Genomic DNA, 17421 nt, shown 5'->3' with positions numbered 1-17421 from the left:
GATTAAACAAAAATAGCAGTAGTAGTAGCAGTAGTAGCAGTAGCAACACCCACCACCACCGGCACCACCACCACCACCACTACCACCACCAACACAACCACCACCATCACTACCACCACCACCACCACTACAATTGCTGCTACCACCTTAACCGCCAACACCAACACCAAAATCACCACCCTAGCCACTTCCACCATCATCCCCACCACAACTATCCCCATCATCACCAGCATCACCTGTCACTGCCACTATCACCACTACTACCACCACCACTACAGTTGCTGCCACAACCTCATCCAACATTTCAACTGCCAACACCATCACCAGCCCAGCTACATCCCCCCCACCTCCACCATCATCACCACTGCAACTTTTATCACCAGCACCACCACTGTCATTACCACCACCACCACCATCACCACCACAACTATTGCTTCCTCCTCCACCACCACCACCACCACTGCCACAGTTGCCACTATGAAAGAGACTCTTACCATTGCTTAATTTACTATATAGGAAAAGAACACCTTCCTTGATTACACACCTTTGCATTTGTGAAATCTTCTATTTAGATGAGTATAATCTTTCATTTGCCTTTTTGGCTTGTTTGAAATTTTTTGTACTTAATTTTGTTTTTCTGTAAATTGTAATCAAAGAAACAAATTTGGGAAGTTTTAAGAAAATGATAAAAGGAAGAGAAAGGCTTGATTTTTACTATAAAACTGTGAAAATTGAACCGTCTTGTTGGTCACAACTCTGATGAGTAACTTCCTTGACGAAATTCGATAATTCTTATTAAGTTGAGAAATTGTGAGTGAAAGAGATTCAACATTCCAAAGTGAATAACTAAACAAAAACAAAATAACGTAAATGAAACAGTTAAAAGATAAAAAAAAAGTATAGAAAAATCTTCAAATTACATTATGTGTAACGAGAGACAGATTTATTTTTGGCTGTTGTCGTTAGTGATGATGAAAGAAAGAATTCACAAGAGTATTAATTAAGAATAGTAAAAACAGGCACAAGTTAGAAAGTTCACATGACAACCGCATGGTTTCAGGTTCAGTCCCACTGCATGGCTCCTAGGGCAAAATGTCTTCTACTATAGACCTAGCTGACTAATGCTTTGTAAGTGGATCTGGAAGACAGCAACTGTGTGGGAAAAAAGCATTGTACACACACACACACACATACACACACATATATATACATATACATATATATAATAATATATAGTAGGCAGCCATCAGTCTCATGAGGCTACGGATCGAGTATATATACACATGCCAAATCAGACTGGAGCCTGGCACAGCTTTCCCTCGTGCCAACCCAATCAAACCGTCCAACCCATGCTAGCATCGACAACAGATGTTAAATGATGATGATGATGATGAATAATGATGATGAATAATGATAATGATGATGATCATGATCATAATGATGATGCTGATGATGCTGATGCTGATGATGATGATGATGATGAATAATGATGATGAATAATGATGAGGATGATGATGATGGCAGCAGCAGCGGCAGTGGTGTGTGTTGTGTGTGTGTGTGTGTTTGTGTGTTTGTGGTTTCAAGGAAAAATTATTCCTTAAATTTTTACTCCTTTAATTTTTAATATTCAGTTATTATTTTTATTTATTATTTGTATTTCTATCAATTTTTACATGTTAAGTAAGATTATATTGAAGATATAGAGTGTCATGGAAGTATATAAGCGATAAGGGGAGTGAAAAATGTTGAGGTATCCAGACCTGAAGATTGGGAGTATGTCCACCCGAATAAGTATTGAAACTAGATACCTCGTATCTAATCAATACCGACGTACTTTCATGAAACACATGTAGTCTTATAAACGGAAATACAGGATTATGAATAGATATAATTATTACAAGATTTAATTTTTAACATTTTATAGAGTGATGGGTATAAAGCCTTTCAGTGTTGATTGAGTTGAAGGTGGTTCTGTCTCTAAAATTACTTTTATATATACGAATTAAACATTGAGAGATGTTCATTTTAGTACATCTAATTTAAATGTCTTTTTCCTGTGTACTTGGAAGTAATATTCCCTAATAATTATAATAATAATGATATATATACATATATATTATATATATATATTATATATATATATATATATATATATATATATATCTATTATATATGTATGTATGTATGTGTGTGTGTGTGTGTGTGAGCTGGCAGAAACGTTAGCATGATGGGCAAAATGCTTAGCAGTATTTTGTCTGTTCCGAGGCCGACTTGCTTTTCATACTTTCAGGGTCAATAAATTAAGTACCAGTTGCATACTGGGATCAATCTAATCGACTGACCTCTCTCCCCAAAAATTTTGGGCCTTATGCCTAGAGTAGAAACGTATATATATAATATATATAATATATATATATATTATATATATATATATATCTGTGTGTGTGTGTGGTGTTGTAGGTAGCATGTACATGATATATATGTAAATTTATATGCATATATATATGTTTATATATTATATATATTATATATATATATATATATATATATATATATATATATATATATATGTATATATAGCTTCAGCATGGCCACAGCCTTAGGGCTAAAATGTGTAAAAGAGTAAAAGAATATAGATATATATATGTAAATGTCAAACAATGAAAATGAGTGTTCAACACTGCTTTGGTGGATAGACATACATATGTATGCATATGTATATATACACATACAAACATTTATCTGTATATGTATGGAGATAGGTAATAGGTAGGTATGTAGGTATGTATGCACATTTGTGTGAGTGTTTAGTGCAAGATAGGGAGACACAGAGAGATAGAGAATTAGTGAGAAAGCTAGTGTTAGAGTAAGAGAGAAGTGGTCAAAGAAAATCTGAATTTAATTTCTTGGTCAGTGCCAACCAATATCTACTGCTTCTGTTATTCTTTGAGAGGTGTAAGTGTCCAAGACATCGGAGGTGTTATGAATTTATAGTCGAGAGCTCTGTGCACAAAACAACCTATCACTTGATATTACAAATGCATAACATTCACAGCTTTTGAAGAATTTACATTCAGATTATATGTGTGTGCCACTTAATAACAAAATTTGTTGCTCTTATTTTTGTTGTTGTTGTTGCTGCTGTTATTTAACCCTAGGTCAGTCTTGTTTTAGTAAGCCTATGATCAATGCTGCTTCCAATGGTTGTCTAGGACTTGAATTATCCAATATGTCTGTCTCCCTTTTCAAAATGGTATTCTTTCACTCTTTTAATTGTTTCGGTCACTGGAATGGGGCCATGTTGGGACACCACTATAAAGGGTTTAGTCGATCAAATCAACCCCTGTACATGTTTTAAGGCTGGGTTTTATTCTTTTTGTGATGTTTTGGAGGGTTTTTTTTCTTACTTTTTTTGTTGTTTTTACTGAATTTTTAAGTTATGACAACACAAATAAATCAATACCAGTTGTCAAGTGGGGGAAATGAATACTGACAAACACATACACAAACACACATAAAAATACATTCAGACACATATACATACATATCTACACACATGCAAACACATATATATATACATGTATGCATGTATGTGTATACATACATATATATCTGCGTTTGTGTGTGTGTGTATATATATATATATACATATATATATATATACACACACACACACACACATAAATATATATATATACTCATACACAATATATGTCGTCTGATCAATGAGTATCCGGACTGTTGCCATAGTGACGAAGCTAAAACACAAAGAGTGAAGCCACCTGGCACAGATTGACCATGAACTCTGTTGTGCATGTATGCTAAGTTTTAACATTTTAGCTCATTTCTGCTGTTTACAACAATGCTTAGAAGGAACATGTGCAGTGTGTGATCATCACATGACAGAAAGTTGAGCTGTGAATCTGCATCAAATTTTGCCAAAAGCTTGGTGATACCTGCTCAGAGGCCTATGCAAAGTTTTCAAAAAGTTTTCATCAAGGAGATCTTTTGCAACTGTGTATAAGTATGTATATATATATATATATATATATATACTAGCAGTATCGCCCAGCGTTGTTCGGGTTTGTAAGGGAAATAACTATATAAGCATTTTTAGAGAGTTACTTCCCTTATATAACTCGAGCAAAAATCATTAAAAATGCGGAAAAATGACGGTAAATGTTTTTTTAAATTGTAGACTCATCGTTTAATTCATGCATATATTCATTCAATGAAAATGTTTTTTCTCTATGATGTAATAACTTTATTAATCAGCAAAAAACACTTCCGAAACAGCTGTAGTTAGTGAACTACTATCCATCTATTGTTATTTATTTATAGTTCACCTTACTCACAACCTGCAATTAATGTGGAACTGGAGTCTATTGAGTGCAGTACAATTGCTACATTCTTGTAGCTTGAGACTCCGGGTATATTCAGTTGGATGCTTGTGATGATCATGCATGCAACTGGAATATAAATCTGTCTTTACTATGGTATGGATACATATGTTCCTCTATGTTTGTTTTGAACATGATAGCAATTTCATTGACCTGATCTTGAATCCTGAACAACTTTTGTGTGTTTGTGTGCGTGTGTGTGTGTGTGTATGTGTGCATGTATGCATATAGATATATGTGTAAAAAAAAATATATATATATATACACACACACACACATATATATATATATATAAGTATATACATATATATATGTACATGTGTACATCTATCTATCTATCTATCTATATATATATATATAGACCTGGCTTCTTCTCTAGTTCTGGTAGTGATTCATCTATAAGAACACGGTCATCAGCATATATATATATATATATATATATATAATAAAGGAACACTCTGTCAGTTATGATGACAAGGTGTCCCAGCTGATACAATCAACAGAACAGCTTGCTCGTGAAATTAACATGCAACTGGCTGAGCATTCCACAGTAGTTCTCTGGGAGAAGGCTGGCCCTTTGAAATACAGCTGAGTGGACTGAAGCAATGTAAAATAAAGTGTTTTGCTGAAGGACACAATGCACCACCAGGAATTGAACTCACAATCTTACAATTGTGATCCGAATGCCCTAACCACTTAGCCACATGCCTTCACACATTAGGGCGTTATATATAAATATATATAAGTTTATGTATACATTTGCATGTACACACACACACACACATATGTATATACACATACACACACACACACACGCACACACACACACACACACACACACACATATATATATACATACACACATACATATATATATGTTGTACAGTCTTCTGCACATTTCTATCTACATAATTCACTCACTAGGTTGTAGGTGACGTTTGTCAAAAGTAGAATTGAACCCAAAGTCTACATGATTTCAAAGCAAACTTCTTAACCACAAGGCCAAGAGTACCAATAAGAAGTGTAATTTGAAGGAAAATTTGATTGCTATATCTAGGAGGTTGTACTCCCTTGTTGAACCCAGAATAATTTTAGTTGTTATTATACCACACACACACGCACACACACACACACACACACAACACACACACACACACATGCACACGCACACGCACACACACACACACACACACTCACATATTATACACACATAATAGTGTTAGTGTAAGTGTCACCTAATATATGAATAACCATTCACTATCTGCTGACACAGATGAGGATTTGTGTCCGTTTGAGCTGTGAATCTTCACACGAGTGAATGTAAACCCTGCACATCCCATCCTCACCTCTTCTTATTAACAGATTTCAAGACTTTCCATGGTTCCTATGATTCACACTTGCCATTATTGCGCCTGAATATTGTATGGCTATCAGCCAGAACAAAAACCTCAAGCCTACGTTGTTGTCTTTGTAGTTATTGTTGTTGTTCTTGTTGGTATGCTGTTACTATTGTAATTGTTGAAGTTGTTGTTTTTGTAATTGTTGTTGTCATTGCTGTTGCAATTGATATTGTTTTCTTACTTGCTTTTGTTGTTGTTGTTGTTGCAGTTATTATTTTTTTTTGTGGCAAATGTCATTGCTTAGCCCCAGGTTAACCTTGATCAAGCAGTCTTTTGAGTAAAAACATAGCAACAATGACCTCAGATGATGTGTCATAGCAACAATGACCTTAGATGATGTGTCATGTTCTAAGGCACTGGGGTATTTAGGCATAGACATGGCTGTGTGGTAAGAAGCTTGCTTCCTAACTACATAGTTTTGGGTTCAATCCCACTGTGCGGCAACTTGGTCATGTATCTTCTATCATAGCCCCAGGCTACAAAAAGCCTTGTGAGTGGATTTGGTCGATGGAAATTGTGAGTGCAATACCCTAATTGCAAGGCTATGAGCTCCACAATTAAATGAACTAAAAGTGAGAGTTTAGTAAAAAGTTTACGCAAGGCTCAGGCATGGCCATGTGATAAGAAGCTTGCTTCCCAACCACATGAAACCAGGTTCAGTCCCACTGTGTGGAACCTTGAACAAGTGTCTTTTACTCTAGCATCAGGCTGACCAAAGCCTTGTAAGTGGATTTGATAGACAGAAGCTGAAAAAAGCCTGTAATGTATAAATATATAAATGTGTGTGAGTGAGTGTGTGTGTGTGCATGTGTGTGTGTGCTGCATGCATGTGTGTACGTCTTTGAGTCTGTGTTTGTCCCCCACCACTCTTGACAACCAGTGCTGGCTTGCTTAACTGACTGAATAAGTGCCAGGCTTCAAAACAAAATAAACGCTGAGGTTGATTCCTTGAACTAAAAGTGCATCAAGGTGGTGCCCCAGCATGGCCTCAGTCTAATGATTGAAACAGATAAGCAAAAAAAAAAAGACATATCGGCCTCAGATTTTAGGGTTCCAACATAACATTCATAGCAGACAAATACTGAGGAATATTTCTCTAAGAAAAGTATCAAAGGAGTGGCTGTGTGGTAAGTAGCTTGTTTACCAACCACATGGTTCCGGGTTCAGTCCCACTGCGTGGTACCTTGGGCAAGTGTCTTCTACTATAGCCTCGGGCCGACCAAAGCCTTGTGAGTGGATTTAGTGGACGGAAACTGAAAGAAGCCTGTTGTATATATGTATATATATATATGCATGTGTGTGTTTGTGTGAGTGTGTTTGTCCCCCTAGCATTGCTTGACAATCGATGCTGGTGTGTTTATGTCCCCGTTACTTAACGGTTCGGCAAAAGAGACCAATAGAATAAGTACTGGGCTTACAAAAAGAATAAGTCCCGGGGTCGAGTTGCTCGATTAAAGGCGGTGCTCCAGTATGGCTGCAGTCAAATGACTGAAACAAGTAAAAGAGAGTAAAAGAATAAATGCTGAGTGCATCACAATTTTGTGTTTAGAAACCCAAAGAAAGTCACCAAGCCTTATTGATTTGGCAAAATAAGTTGTGGTGATAAAAAGTTTAAGAACCACTGGGCTATATCATGAAGGCTGTTTATTTATATATATATATAGTAGCAGACATAGCCTTCTTTTTAATTAGATATCAACGGAGACTTATAAATGGCAATTTATATATCAGTTTAGGATATTAGTGGAAGAGATCGATCAATGATCTCAATATAGGATATCAGTAGAGACTGATCAATGATGTTTGTGTAGAAGACTGATCAATGATATTAAGTTTATGATATCAGTGGAAGCAACTGATCAATGATAGCAATTAGGATATCAAGTATGACCAGTCATCAATAACAGTTTACAAGGCGCAGGAGTGGCTGTGTGGTAAGTAGCTTGCTAACCAACCACATGGTTCCGGGTTCAGTCCCACTGCGTGGCATCTTGGGCAAGTGTCTTCTGCTATAGCCCTGGACCGACCAATGCCTTGTGAGTGGATTTGGTAGACGGAAACTGAAAGAAGCCTGTCGTATATATGTATGTGTGTGTGTGTTTGTGTGTCTGTGTTTGTCCCCCTAGCATTGCTTGACAACCGATGCTGGTGTGTTCATGTCCCCGTCACTTAGCAGTTCGGCAAAAAAGAGACCGATAGAATAAGTACTGGGCTTACAAAGAATAAGTCCTGGGGTCGATTTGCTCGACTAAAGGCGGTGCTCCAGCATGGCCACAGTCAAATGACTGAAACAAGTAAAAGAGTAAGCAATCAGTTTACAAGAGTCATTAGAGCATAAGACAGAATGCCTTGTAATATTCATTCCACTCCTTTGTATTATGAGTTCAAATCCTACCTCAGTCGACTTTGCCTTTCATCAATCCAGTGTCCATAAATAAAGCACCAGTTCAATTCTGTCAATTTGTCGGTCGCTCCCCGCCTCTCTCTCTTTCTCATTTTAAAACACCAATTCAATACTCAGTTTGATTATTCTCCTGTCTGTCTGTCTGTCTCTGTCTCTCTCTTTCTCTCTCTCCCTCTCTCTTTTTCACATTCTGGAAGAATAGGCTGCATTCAGACCTGAAGACTAATAGATTCCATAAGCTTTAAAATGACCAATGCACATATGTCATGGACAATATGCCCTCAACACTCCGTTAGGAATTTAGGAATATTCCTCTATATAGGAAGTATTAGCATTATATAATATGTATACATAAAAAGGGTACCATTCAAGCGTGATTATTACTAGCGTCTCCTTACTGGCACCTGTGCTGATGGCATGTGTAAAAAGATTCGAGTGAGGTCATTGCCAGTACTGCCTGACTGGCCCCCATGCCCGTGGCACATAAAAAGCACCCACTACACTCTCGGAGTGGTTGGCATTAGGAAGGGCATCCAGCTGTAGAAACTCTGCCAGATCAAGATTGGAGCCCGGTGCAGCCATCTGGTTTGCCAGCCCTCAGTCAAAATCGTCCAACCCATGCTAGCATGGAAAGCAGACGTTAAACGATGATGATGATGATATTGGCCATATCATAAGAATTTAGAAACTTTTAGAGACACGAAATAGAAAATCTTTAACACTGAAATTCAAAGTAGATAAAACTATAAACAGCAGCATGTAAATATAGAGTTAATCCGATATTTATACACTATTATTTATAGCCTTATCTAATTTGAGTTCCACCATTCAAAATGATTTATATATTTTGTAATCATATATATATATATAGGCACAGTTATATATATATGACTGTGTGGTAAGAAGCTTGCTTCCCAACCACGTGATTCCGAGTTCAGTCCCTGTGTGGGACATCTTGGGCAAGTGTCTTCTATTATAGCCTAAGGCTATAATGAGAGTAGATTTAGTAGACGGAAGCTAAAAGAATAAGTCTTGGGGTTGATTTCTCCAACTAAAACCCTTTAAAGCAGTGCTTCAGCACTGACTGAAAGAAGGACAAGAACAAAAGAATATGTATATATATATATTTCATTTTGGGATTTGGTTTGCAAGATTCTTTATGTGAGTTCGTGTGTTAAAGCATATTCTGCTGTGTCTGGGCAGAGTCATTCTCTTTTAGTGCCTTATAATTTAACACACTCACTGGTAAAATTTCCACTCATTTCCTTCTTTACTCTTCTAAAATTTTTGTTGTCTTGCAACCTTTTCAATAGTCGTTGACTCTGTCCGTATATACATATATATTAGTAATTATTAAAGTATTAAGTATTTGTACCTAGCAGTTAACCTGTCAAGCAAGTACACTGCCTATCATTACCTGACATCATCCATGGCATTTACACAATTGTCACTTGCTCTACCTCAAGAATTGCTCAGTGTTTGTTGAGTATTTGACAAATGACAGAAACAAAATATTTATATATATATATATATACTGAACCACAGAAGAATCATCACACTGTAAAAGATTATTTGTTTCCCACACAATATTGAGATTATATGGATTTTATCACATTTCTAGGTAATTTGACACCAGGAAGATGTCACTGACCCACAACACTTATTTCTTTATTGCCCACCAGGGGCTAAACATAGAGGGGACAAACAAGGATAGACAAACGGATTAAGCCGATTATATCGACCCCAGTGCGTAACTGGTACTTATTTAATCGACCCTGAAAGGATGAAAGGCAAAGTCGACCTCGGCGAAATTTGAACTCAGAACGTAGCGGCAGACGAAATATTGCTAAGCATTTCGCCCGGCGTGCTAACATTTCTGCCAGCTCGACGCCTTACTGACCCATAACACTACTCTCTTTTGAAAATGCAAGGATTGCATGTAGGGTTTGAACTCCCTCACTTTTCATAAACATGGTAATGCTTGTGAATGCATCTTTATGAAAAGCATGATGCAGTGCAAAACGTTGATGCATTGGGTATAAAAGGTACCCAAATTTACCCACCTGTTATTCATTTCCCAAATGCAGCAAGTATGCCAAGACTGACATGAAATAAGAGAGAGCAAGCCATCAGACATCTCCATAGTGCAATATTCAGACATTTGAGCAGCTGAGTGAATGATACAATGCCACAAACAGCACAGATGATTGTCCATGCAGTGGCCGACCAAGGGTTACAACAGCGTGTCAAGATTGTCAACTGCACTGCCACCACTTGCGGGATCAATTCCAAAGGGCAATGGAATAAGCCAGGCAGACTATAGGGACTCACCACAGACCCATTTGTGCAGAGACAGTTCACCACCAGCTGAGATCTTTCAATCTGACTTGTTGACGTCTGGCTAGGGGCCCCTTCCTCACAGGTTATCATCGATGGGAACATCTGCAGTGAGCTTAAAAATGTGAGAACTGGTGATATCAACAGTGTAGGACTGTAGTCTTCTCTGACAGAAGTTGATATTGCATTTCTGTGACAGATGACAGAGCTAGGGTTTGGAAAAGAAGGGGTGAATGTCATGCCGATGACTGTGTGGTGGAGGGAGACTCATGGAGAGGACAGAGCATCATAGTAGGGGGCAGGATTGCACTCAGCCAGAAACTTGGACTGGTGGTCTTCCAAAACATTGGCCCAGGCCAGGGCAATGGAGTAACTGCTGTTTGCTACATCGACCAAGTGCTGAAGCCTCACATTATGTCATACTTTGACTGTCATCAGAATGTTCCAACATGACAACGTCTGTGCCCACACTTCCAGGTCGACAGCAAACTTCCTCCAACAGCACAACATCCATACACTGCCATTGCCTGCCCTAAGTCTGCACTTGAACCACACAAAGAACTTGTGGGACAAAATCCAAAGAAGGCTAAATGACATCCGTCCAGGGCCGACAACTGCAGCACAACTCACTCCATGTTTTAACAGAGGGTGGGCCCCTATCCCCATGAGCTTCATCAGTCATTTGGTGCATTCGATATACAGAAGAATCTGGCAGTAATCAACACTAACGGGGGTTACATGAGATATTGAGTTCATCTCTTTGGATCTAGGACACTCCGTCATCATGTGACACCATGTGACGTCAAACATGTTTCAGGAAATGACGTCTTATCATTAGGAGAAAACGGTTTCTTAATTAGCAATTTCCAATCAATGCTATGACAGTCTGTTAACAAATCAGTTTCTATTTAATATGTGCATGATGTTTTTTTTATGGTTCAGTTTATATATATATATGTATATATATATATATATATATATATATATATATGTATATATATATATATATATATACATACATGTGTAACAAATGTTAGAGATGAAAAATGGAATATACAATAAACTTTATTGCTCACAAGGAACGTTTCAACCTATCCTGCATTAATTCATTGTACAACATTCTGCCCCCGTGGGATCACTGCTGGAAAGGTCAAAATGATCCTTGTGAGTTATAAAAAGTTTCTCATATGTTCCATTTTCTGTCTCTGCCATTTGTTATATATATATATATAAAATATTTTGTGTTACACTAAGAAGCACTGTATGGTACCAGAATTTTTTAATTGAGTTGGATATAACAAATTACTCCAACTCTTTGTAAGAGTATCCTCATAAGTGGTGCTTAGACCAACTAGTTTGTACTGGCATTGAGTTATATAGGTTGAAGTTCACAAATACTCTGTCCCTGCTGTAAGCCTAATGGAAACTTACATTATATGCGTAGGACCTCTAACCATCCACTCTCAGTTAGGAATAGCATGATTAAAAACATATCTATTAGAGTCTCAACCCTTTCCACTAACCAAATTATCTTCCAGAATCATACTGAATATCATAATTAAACCTATGTATAGATGCATGTGCATGTGCACATGTGTATTTATGTCTGTGTTTATCTATCTATCTATCTATCTATCTATATATATATGTATTGAAGGCGGCGAGCTGGCAGAAACGTTAGCGCGCCGGGCGAAATGCTTAGCGGTATTTCGTCTGTCGTTACGTTGTGAGTTCAAATTCCGCCGAGGTCGACTTTGCCTTTCATCCTTTCGGGGTCGATAAATAAAGTACCAGTTTCACACTGGGGTCGATGTAATCGACTTAGTCCCTTGTTTGTCCCCTCTATGTTTAGCCCCTTGTGGGCAGTAAAGAAATATATATATATATGTATTATGTATGTCTATCTGTCTATCTATCTATCTATCTATCTATGTGTGTGTGTGTATGTGTGTATGTATATATGAGTGTATGCATGTATGTGTATGTGAGTGTGTTTGTGTATCATCACTGTCATCATCATTAATGGCCTAGGGGTTAGGGTGATGCGCTCACAATCATGAGATCATGGTTTCAATGACCCAGACTGGGTGGTGCGTTGTGTTCTTGAGCAAAATACTTCATCTCACATTGTTCTGCAGTCACTTCAACATCTGACGTGTGGTACACCATTCACCTGTTCAGGTAATAATATTTTGATGGGGAGATTGAGTTAATGTACAGAACATACATTCAGTCACTATAAACAAATTCATTTGATCAGGTCGTTCAGCAAAGTCTGAAGACTCATACATCATCTTCAACAGGTGAGTCCATCATTATCACCTCCACCTTAGCGAAGGTAGAAGTATTGTTCTCAGTTATGTTTGCTTGTTTGTCCATGGACAAGATATCTCAAAAACTTCTGGATGGATTTGGATGAAACTTTCAGGGATGTTTGACCTCATGACTGGCACGAACTCATTAGATTTGGGGATCGATCCAGTACCGGACAAGAATTCAGGATCATTTTACCAGTGTTTTTTACTTAATTTTTGAGAGCAATTGGGTTCATTTTTAGTATTCTCGTTTGTGAGAGCAGTCGAGTTTATTTCATATATTCTCATTTTAAAAATCATTTATGGCTAATCGTTGAGAGGATGTTGGTGTTGCCTTGGTAGAGGTTTGCACTCTCTGAGTGCTCTTGTTATTATTATGATTTAGTCCAAAGCATCTTGATGCCATTCATATGCTCAAGGCCATATAGTACCAATTCCATTCATTACTGAAACTCTTAACCACACCCTGACACCAGGCTCCTTTCCTCCACATCCTTCCACCAAATTCTTGACCTACACAATGCCATATTCTTTATCTGTTTTCCTTAGATTTCTGCATGCAAACAAACACAACCACCCAGTTTTCTTGTACATGTTGTACATCTTTTCTTCCCCAGGAAATGAAGGACACTGCTTGTATGATGGTGATACTCATTTACGACGATCATGTGATGCAGTTAACTATTTTGTCCAGCCCATTGCTTTCTAGTTGGATAATACCTAGGTACGATGAAGACAGGTTAATGATATCTGTATACAGAATTGTCAATATATCAAACAATAACCACAGAGGTTTGTCAGTGACACCATACAAAATACCTATTTCTTTACTACCCACAAGGGGCTAAACACAGAGGGGACAAACAAGGACAGACAAATGAATTAAGTCGATTACATCGACCCCAGTGCATAACTGGTACTTAATTTATCGACCCTGAAAGGATGAAAGGCAAAGTCGACCTCGGCGGAATTTGAACTCTGAACGTAATGGCAGACGAAATATGGCTACGCATTTCACCTGGCATGCTAACATTTCTACCAGCTTGACTCCATACAAAATACCAGTACAAATTTGTCAGTGATTTAGTGCCCTATTTCCTGAAGCAGATTGGTTTGGAACCCAGTCCTGAAACGAGCCACCAAAGAGATTGGCATTGCAGCTAAAACCATCTGAAATTGGCTGTAATTGACAAGAGACCACAGATGGAACCCTTCTAGAGATTCTCACTGCCACACTCAGACAAAATGTGTAGATTAAGGGATGAAATATTTGCAACCCCACAGTACGTGCTGATGATACAAAGGGGTTTACAATGTCGCAATTTTAGTCATGAAAATTGACTTACAGGATACAAAACTGGTTTTTCTGGATGTGATATTTTGTGTAGCTACAACCAACCACTAGAATGGTTTACCATCACTGTAGTTTTGTTGACATCCATTTGTTGCAAATAGCTGACAGATGGATGAAAACTTAACATTCTTTTCAACTTTCAATGAGGATTTTTCAAATAGACAATTCAAAACTGTTTCTAAAAGGTAACAAGTCATTAAATAATGGAAGACATATATCAGGGGTGGGTTATGTGTGGTGGAGAAGGAGGTATAATCTGCCAACATCTTATGCTGTCCTGTCTCTTGATTGTGTGGTCATTGGGGGCATTGGCTGATGATTCCACGACCAGATTTTGCCACTTCTCTCAGTTTTCTACTGCTTTCTGTGAGTCAGTAAAATTGAGGCCTATCCACTTTTTGATGCTTACAAGACCATCTTTTCTTTGGCCTGCCTTGCTCTCAGCCACCTTTCACTGTACCTTGCAGGATTGTCTTTGCTAGGCCAGGGCTTTTTTGTGACATAGCCACACCATTTCAGTCTCCTTGTAATTACTATTGGCAGCAGATCATTGTGTGGTCCAATAGCCTCACTTGATCATTTGTCACATATTCTTTGTACAAGATACCTAGGCACCATCTGTAACCAGCAACCAGTAAGCTAACATTCTGTGATAATTTGGCTTGTTTTCACAGAGGGAATGAGAAGGGACCAAGAATTCTAGGGGTTTGCTGTGCTTCAGAAGACACATCAAGCTAAGTGAATACTTTGTTGTCCTTCCATACAGGCATACTCTGCTGCACCCCTCTTCTGCTGACCATTCCTAATCTTGCAGGGTCATAGGTGCTGGTGCCACATAAAAAGCACCCAAGCTGGTGCCACATAAAAGGCACCCAAGCTGGTGCTGCATAAAAAGCACCCAGTAGTCTGTAAAGTAGTTGATGTTAGGAAGAGCATCCAGCCGTGGAAACCATGCCAAAACAGACATGGGGACCTGAGCAGCTCTTCAGCTTCCCAGCTCCTGTCAAACTGTCCAACCCATGCTAGCATGGAAAATGGACGTTAAATGATGATAATGATGAGGATGATGATGATGATGAGGATGAGGATGATGGTGGTGGTGGTGATGGTGGTGAACAATTATTGTGTCTAGAGAGCTTATACTCATCTGACTCCCTAGTCTATGACATTTGGTCTGTCATCTGTAATATGCTTGCATTAGATGCAGGGCAATTTTTTTTTATACATTTAATCATCAATAAAGCACATCATACACACATCGAATATGGTAATTTAACACTTGCAGGTTCCATGGAATTTTGCATTTTATAAACGTTCTTATTGCTAATTTTAATGCAGAAATTTAAAGATCTTCTAAACATTTTGGTGTTAATGATTTTGATTACATCTTCAATTTCATTTCACGGTTAAGGTCACACGAAAGCATGACACTCAAGCATGTTTCAGTTTGAGTGTTAAATACCTTCAATTCGGTGCCAGGTAACACTCAAACATTGCCGTGACAAGAAGAATAATATTATGGATTCCAATCAATATTAAGGAAAATAAAACAAGCAAACAATCGTGCAAATAATAATAATAATAATAATAATGATAACGAATTTTTTCAACTTGGAAACAATTCCCCTAACAGGAATCCTGAAATTTTACCCTGCTGGGGAAATTTCTCTCAGGTTTAGAATTGCACCTCCGTCCCATCCCACACCAAAATAGGGACCTTGTGCCTAAATCTAAAATCAATACTTCACATGCTTTTTTTTTTTACAAATTTTTTTTCTCTCTTACCCTGTTTGTCTGTCAGTCTCTCTCTCTTCTCTCTTTCTCTTTTTCTGTTTATCTCTGTCTGTCAGTCTCTCTCTCTCTCTCTCTCTTTCTGTTTGTCTTTGTCTGTTTGTCTCAGTCTGTTTCGCTTTCTCTGTCTGTTTCTGTCTCTCTATGTCTCTGTCTGTCTTTCTCTTTCTCTCTCTATCTCTCTATCTAGCTATCTTTCACTCTCTCTCTTTGTCTTTCTACTTTTCTTCTTTCTCTTCTCATGTTTTCTGCAGGTTTTTTTCCCTCTCATTTCCTTTTTTCCTTCCTCTGTTGTTTCTTTATTAACATATAATCATTGCACTACTACTGCTACCACCACCACAACCACCACCACCACAACCACCACCACCACTACCACCACCACCACCACAACTACCTTACTACTACTACTACTACTACTACTACTACTACTACTACTACTAATACTACTACTACTACTGCTGCTGCTGCTACTACTACTACTACTACTACTACTGCTGCTGCTGCTGCTGCTACTACTACTACTACTACTACTACTAATACTACTACTACTGCTGCTGCTACTACTACTACTACTACTACTACTACTGACTATGATGATCACAATCATGATATTGATGATGACGACGGCACTGATGACGCCCGTCCTATTATTCTTGAAACTAATCACCAAGGGAATGCTATAATCTTACAACTAATAAACAAATGTCCTTTTTCAAATAAACTCACTCAAAATTCAGTAAAACATATTATTCGCTACTCCGTGTTTGTTTACACATAAAAACACACACACACAAACACACATGCATACTCGGACACACACAAACAAACATACATGCATACTCGGACACACACACACAAACACACAGCATACTCGGACACACACAACAAACACACATGCATACTCTCGGACACACACAAACAAACACACATGCATACTCGGACACACACAACAAACACACATGCATACTCGGACAACACACAAACAAACACACATGCATACTCGACACACACAAACAAACACACATGCATACTCGGACACACACAACAAACACACATGCATACTCGACACACACAAACAAACAACATCATACTCGGACACAACACACAAACACAACATGCATACTCGGACACACACACACACAACACACATGCATACTCGGACACACACAAACAAAACACATGCATACTCGACACACACACACAACACACATGCATACTCGACACACACACAAACCCATGCATACTCGGACACACAAACAAACACACATGCATACTCTCGGACACACACACACAAACCACATGCATACTCGGACACACACACACAAACAACATGCATACTCGGACACACACAAACAAACACACATGCATACTCGGACACACACACAACAAACACACATGCATACTCGGACACACACAA

The 17421-nt window shown here is 38.1% G+C and overlaps 1 protein-coding gene across 4 annotated transcripts in view; it reads left to right on the top strand.

The window, feature by feature from the left end:
- The window catches only part of LOC115219535 (protocadherin gamma-A11-like), a 137866-nt gene that overhangs the window by 36938 nt on the left and 83507 nt on the right, over nucleotides 1–17421 (top strand). The window contains exon 4 of one of the 4 annotated variants that reach the window (XM_029789726.2): nucleotides 13474–13580. The exons of 2 other annotated variants lie outside the window; for them this stretch is intronic. In XM_029789726.2, the coding sequence (XP_029645586.1) occupies nucleotides 13474–13565 (92 nt within the window). In that variant the 3' untranslated portion in view covers nucleotides 13566–13580. Of the gene's footprint in view, nucleotides 1–13473; nucleotides 15473–17421 lie in introns of those variants that run through there. One more of the 4 variants, XM_036509239.1, reaches the window with a different exon arrangement.

This window comes from Octopus sinensis, linkage group LG14 (genome assembly GCF_006345805.1).
Source record: "Octopus sinensis linkage group LG14, ASM634580v1, whole genome shotgun sequence".
NCBI classification, from domain to species: domain Eukaryota; kingdom Metazoa; phylum Mollusca; class Cephalopoda; order Octopoda; family Octopodidae; genus Octopus; species Octopus sinensis.
Note: the sequence above shows the minus strand (reverse complement) of the source record. Positions and strands in the feature narration are given on the sequence as shown.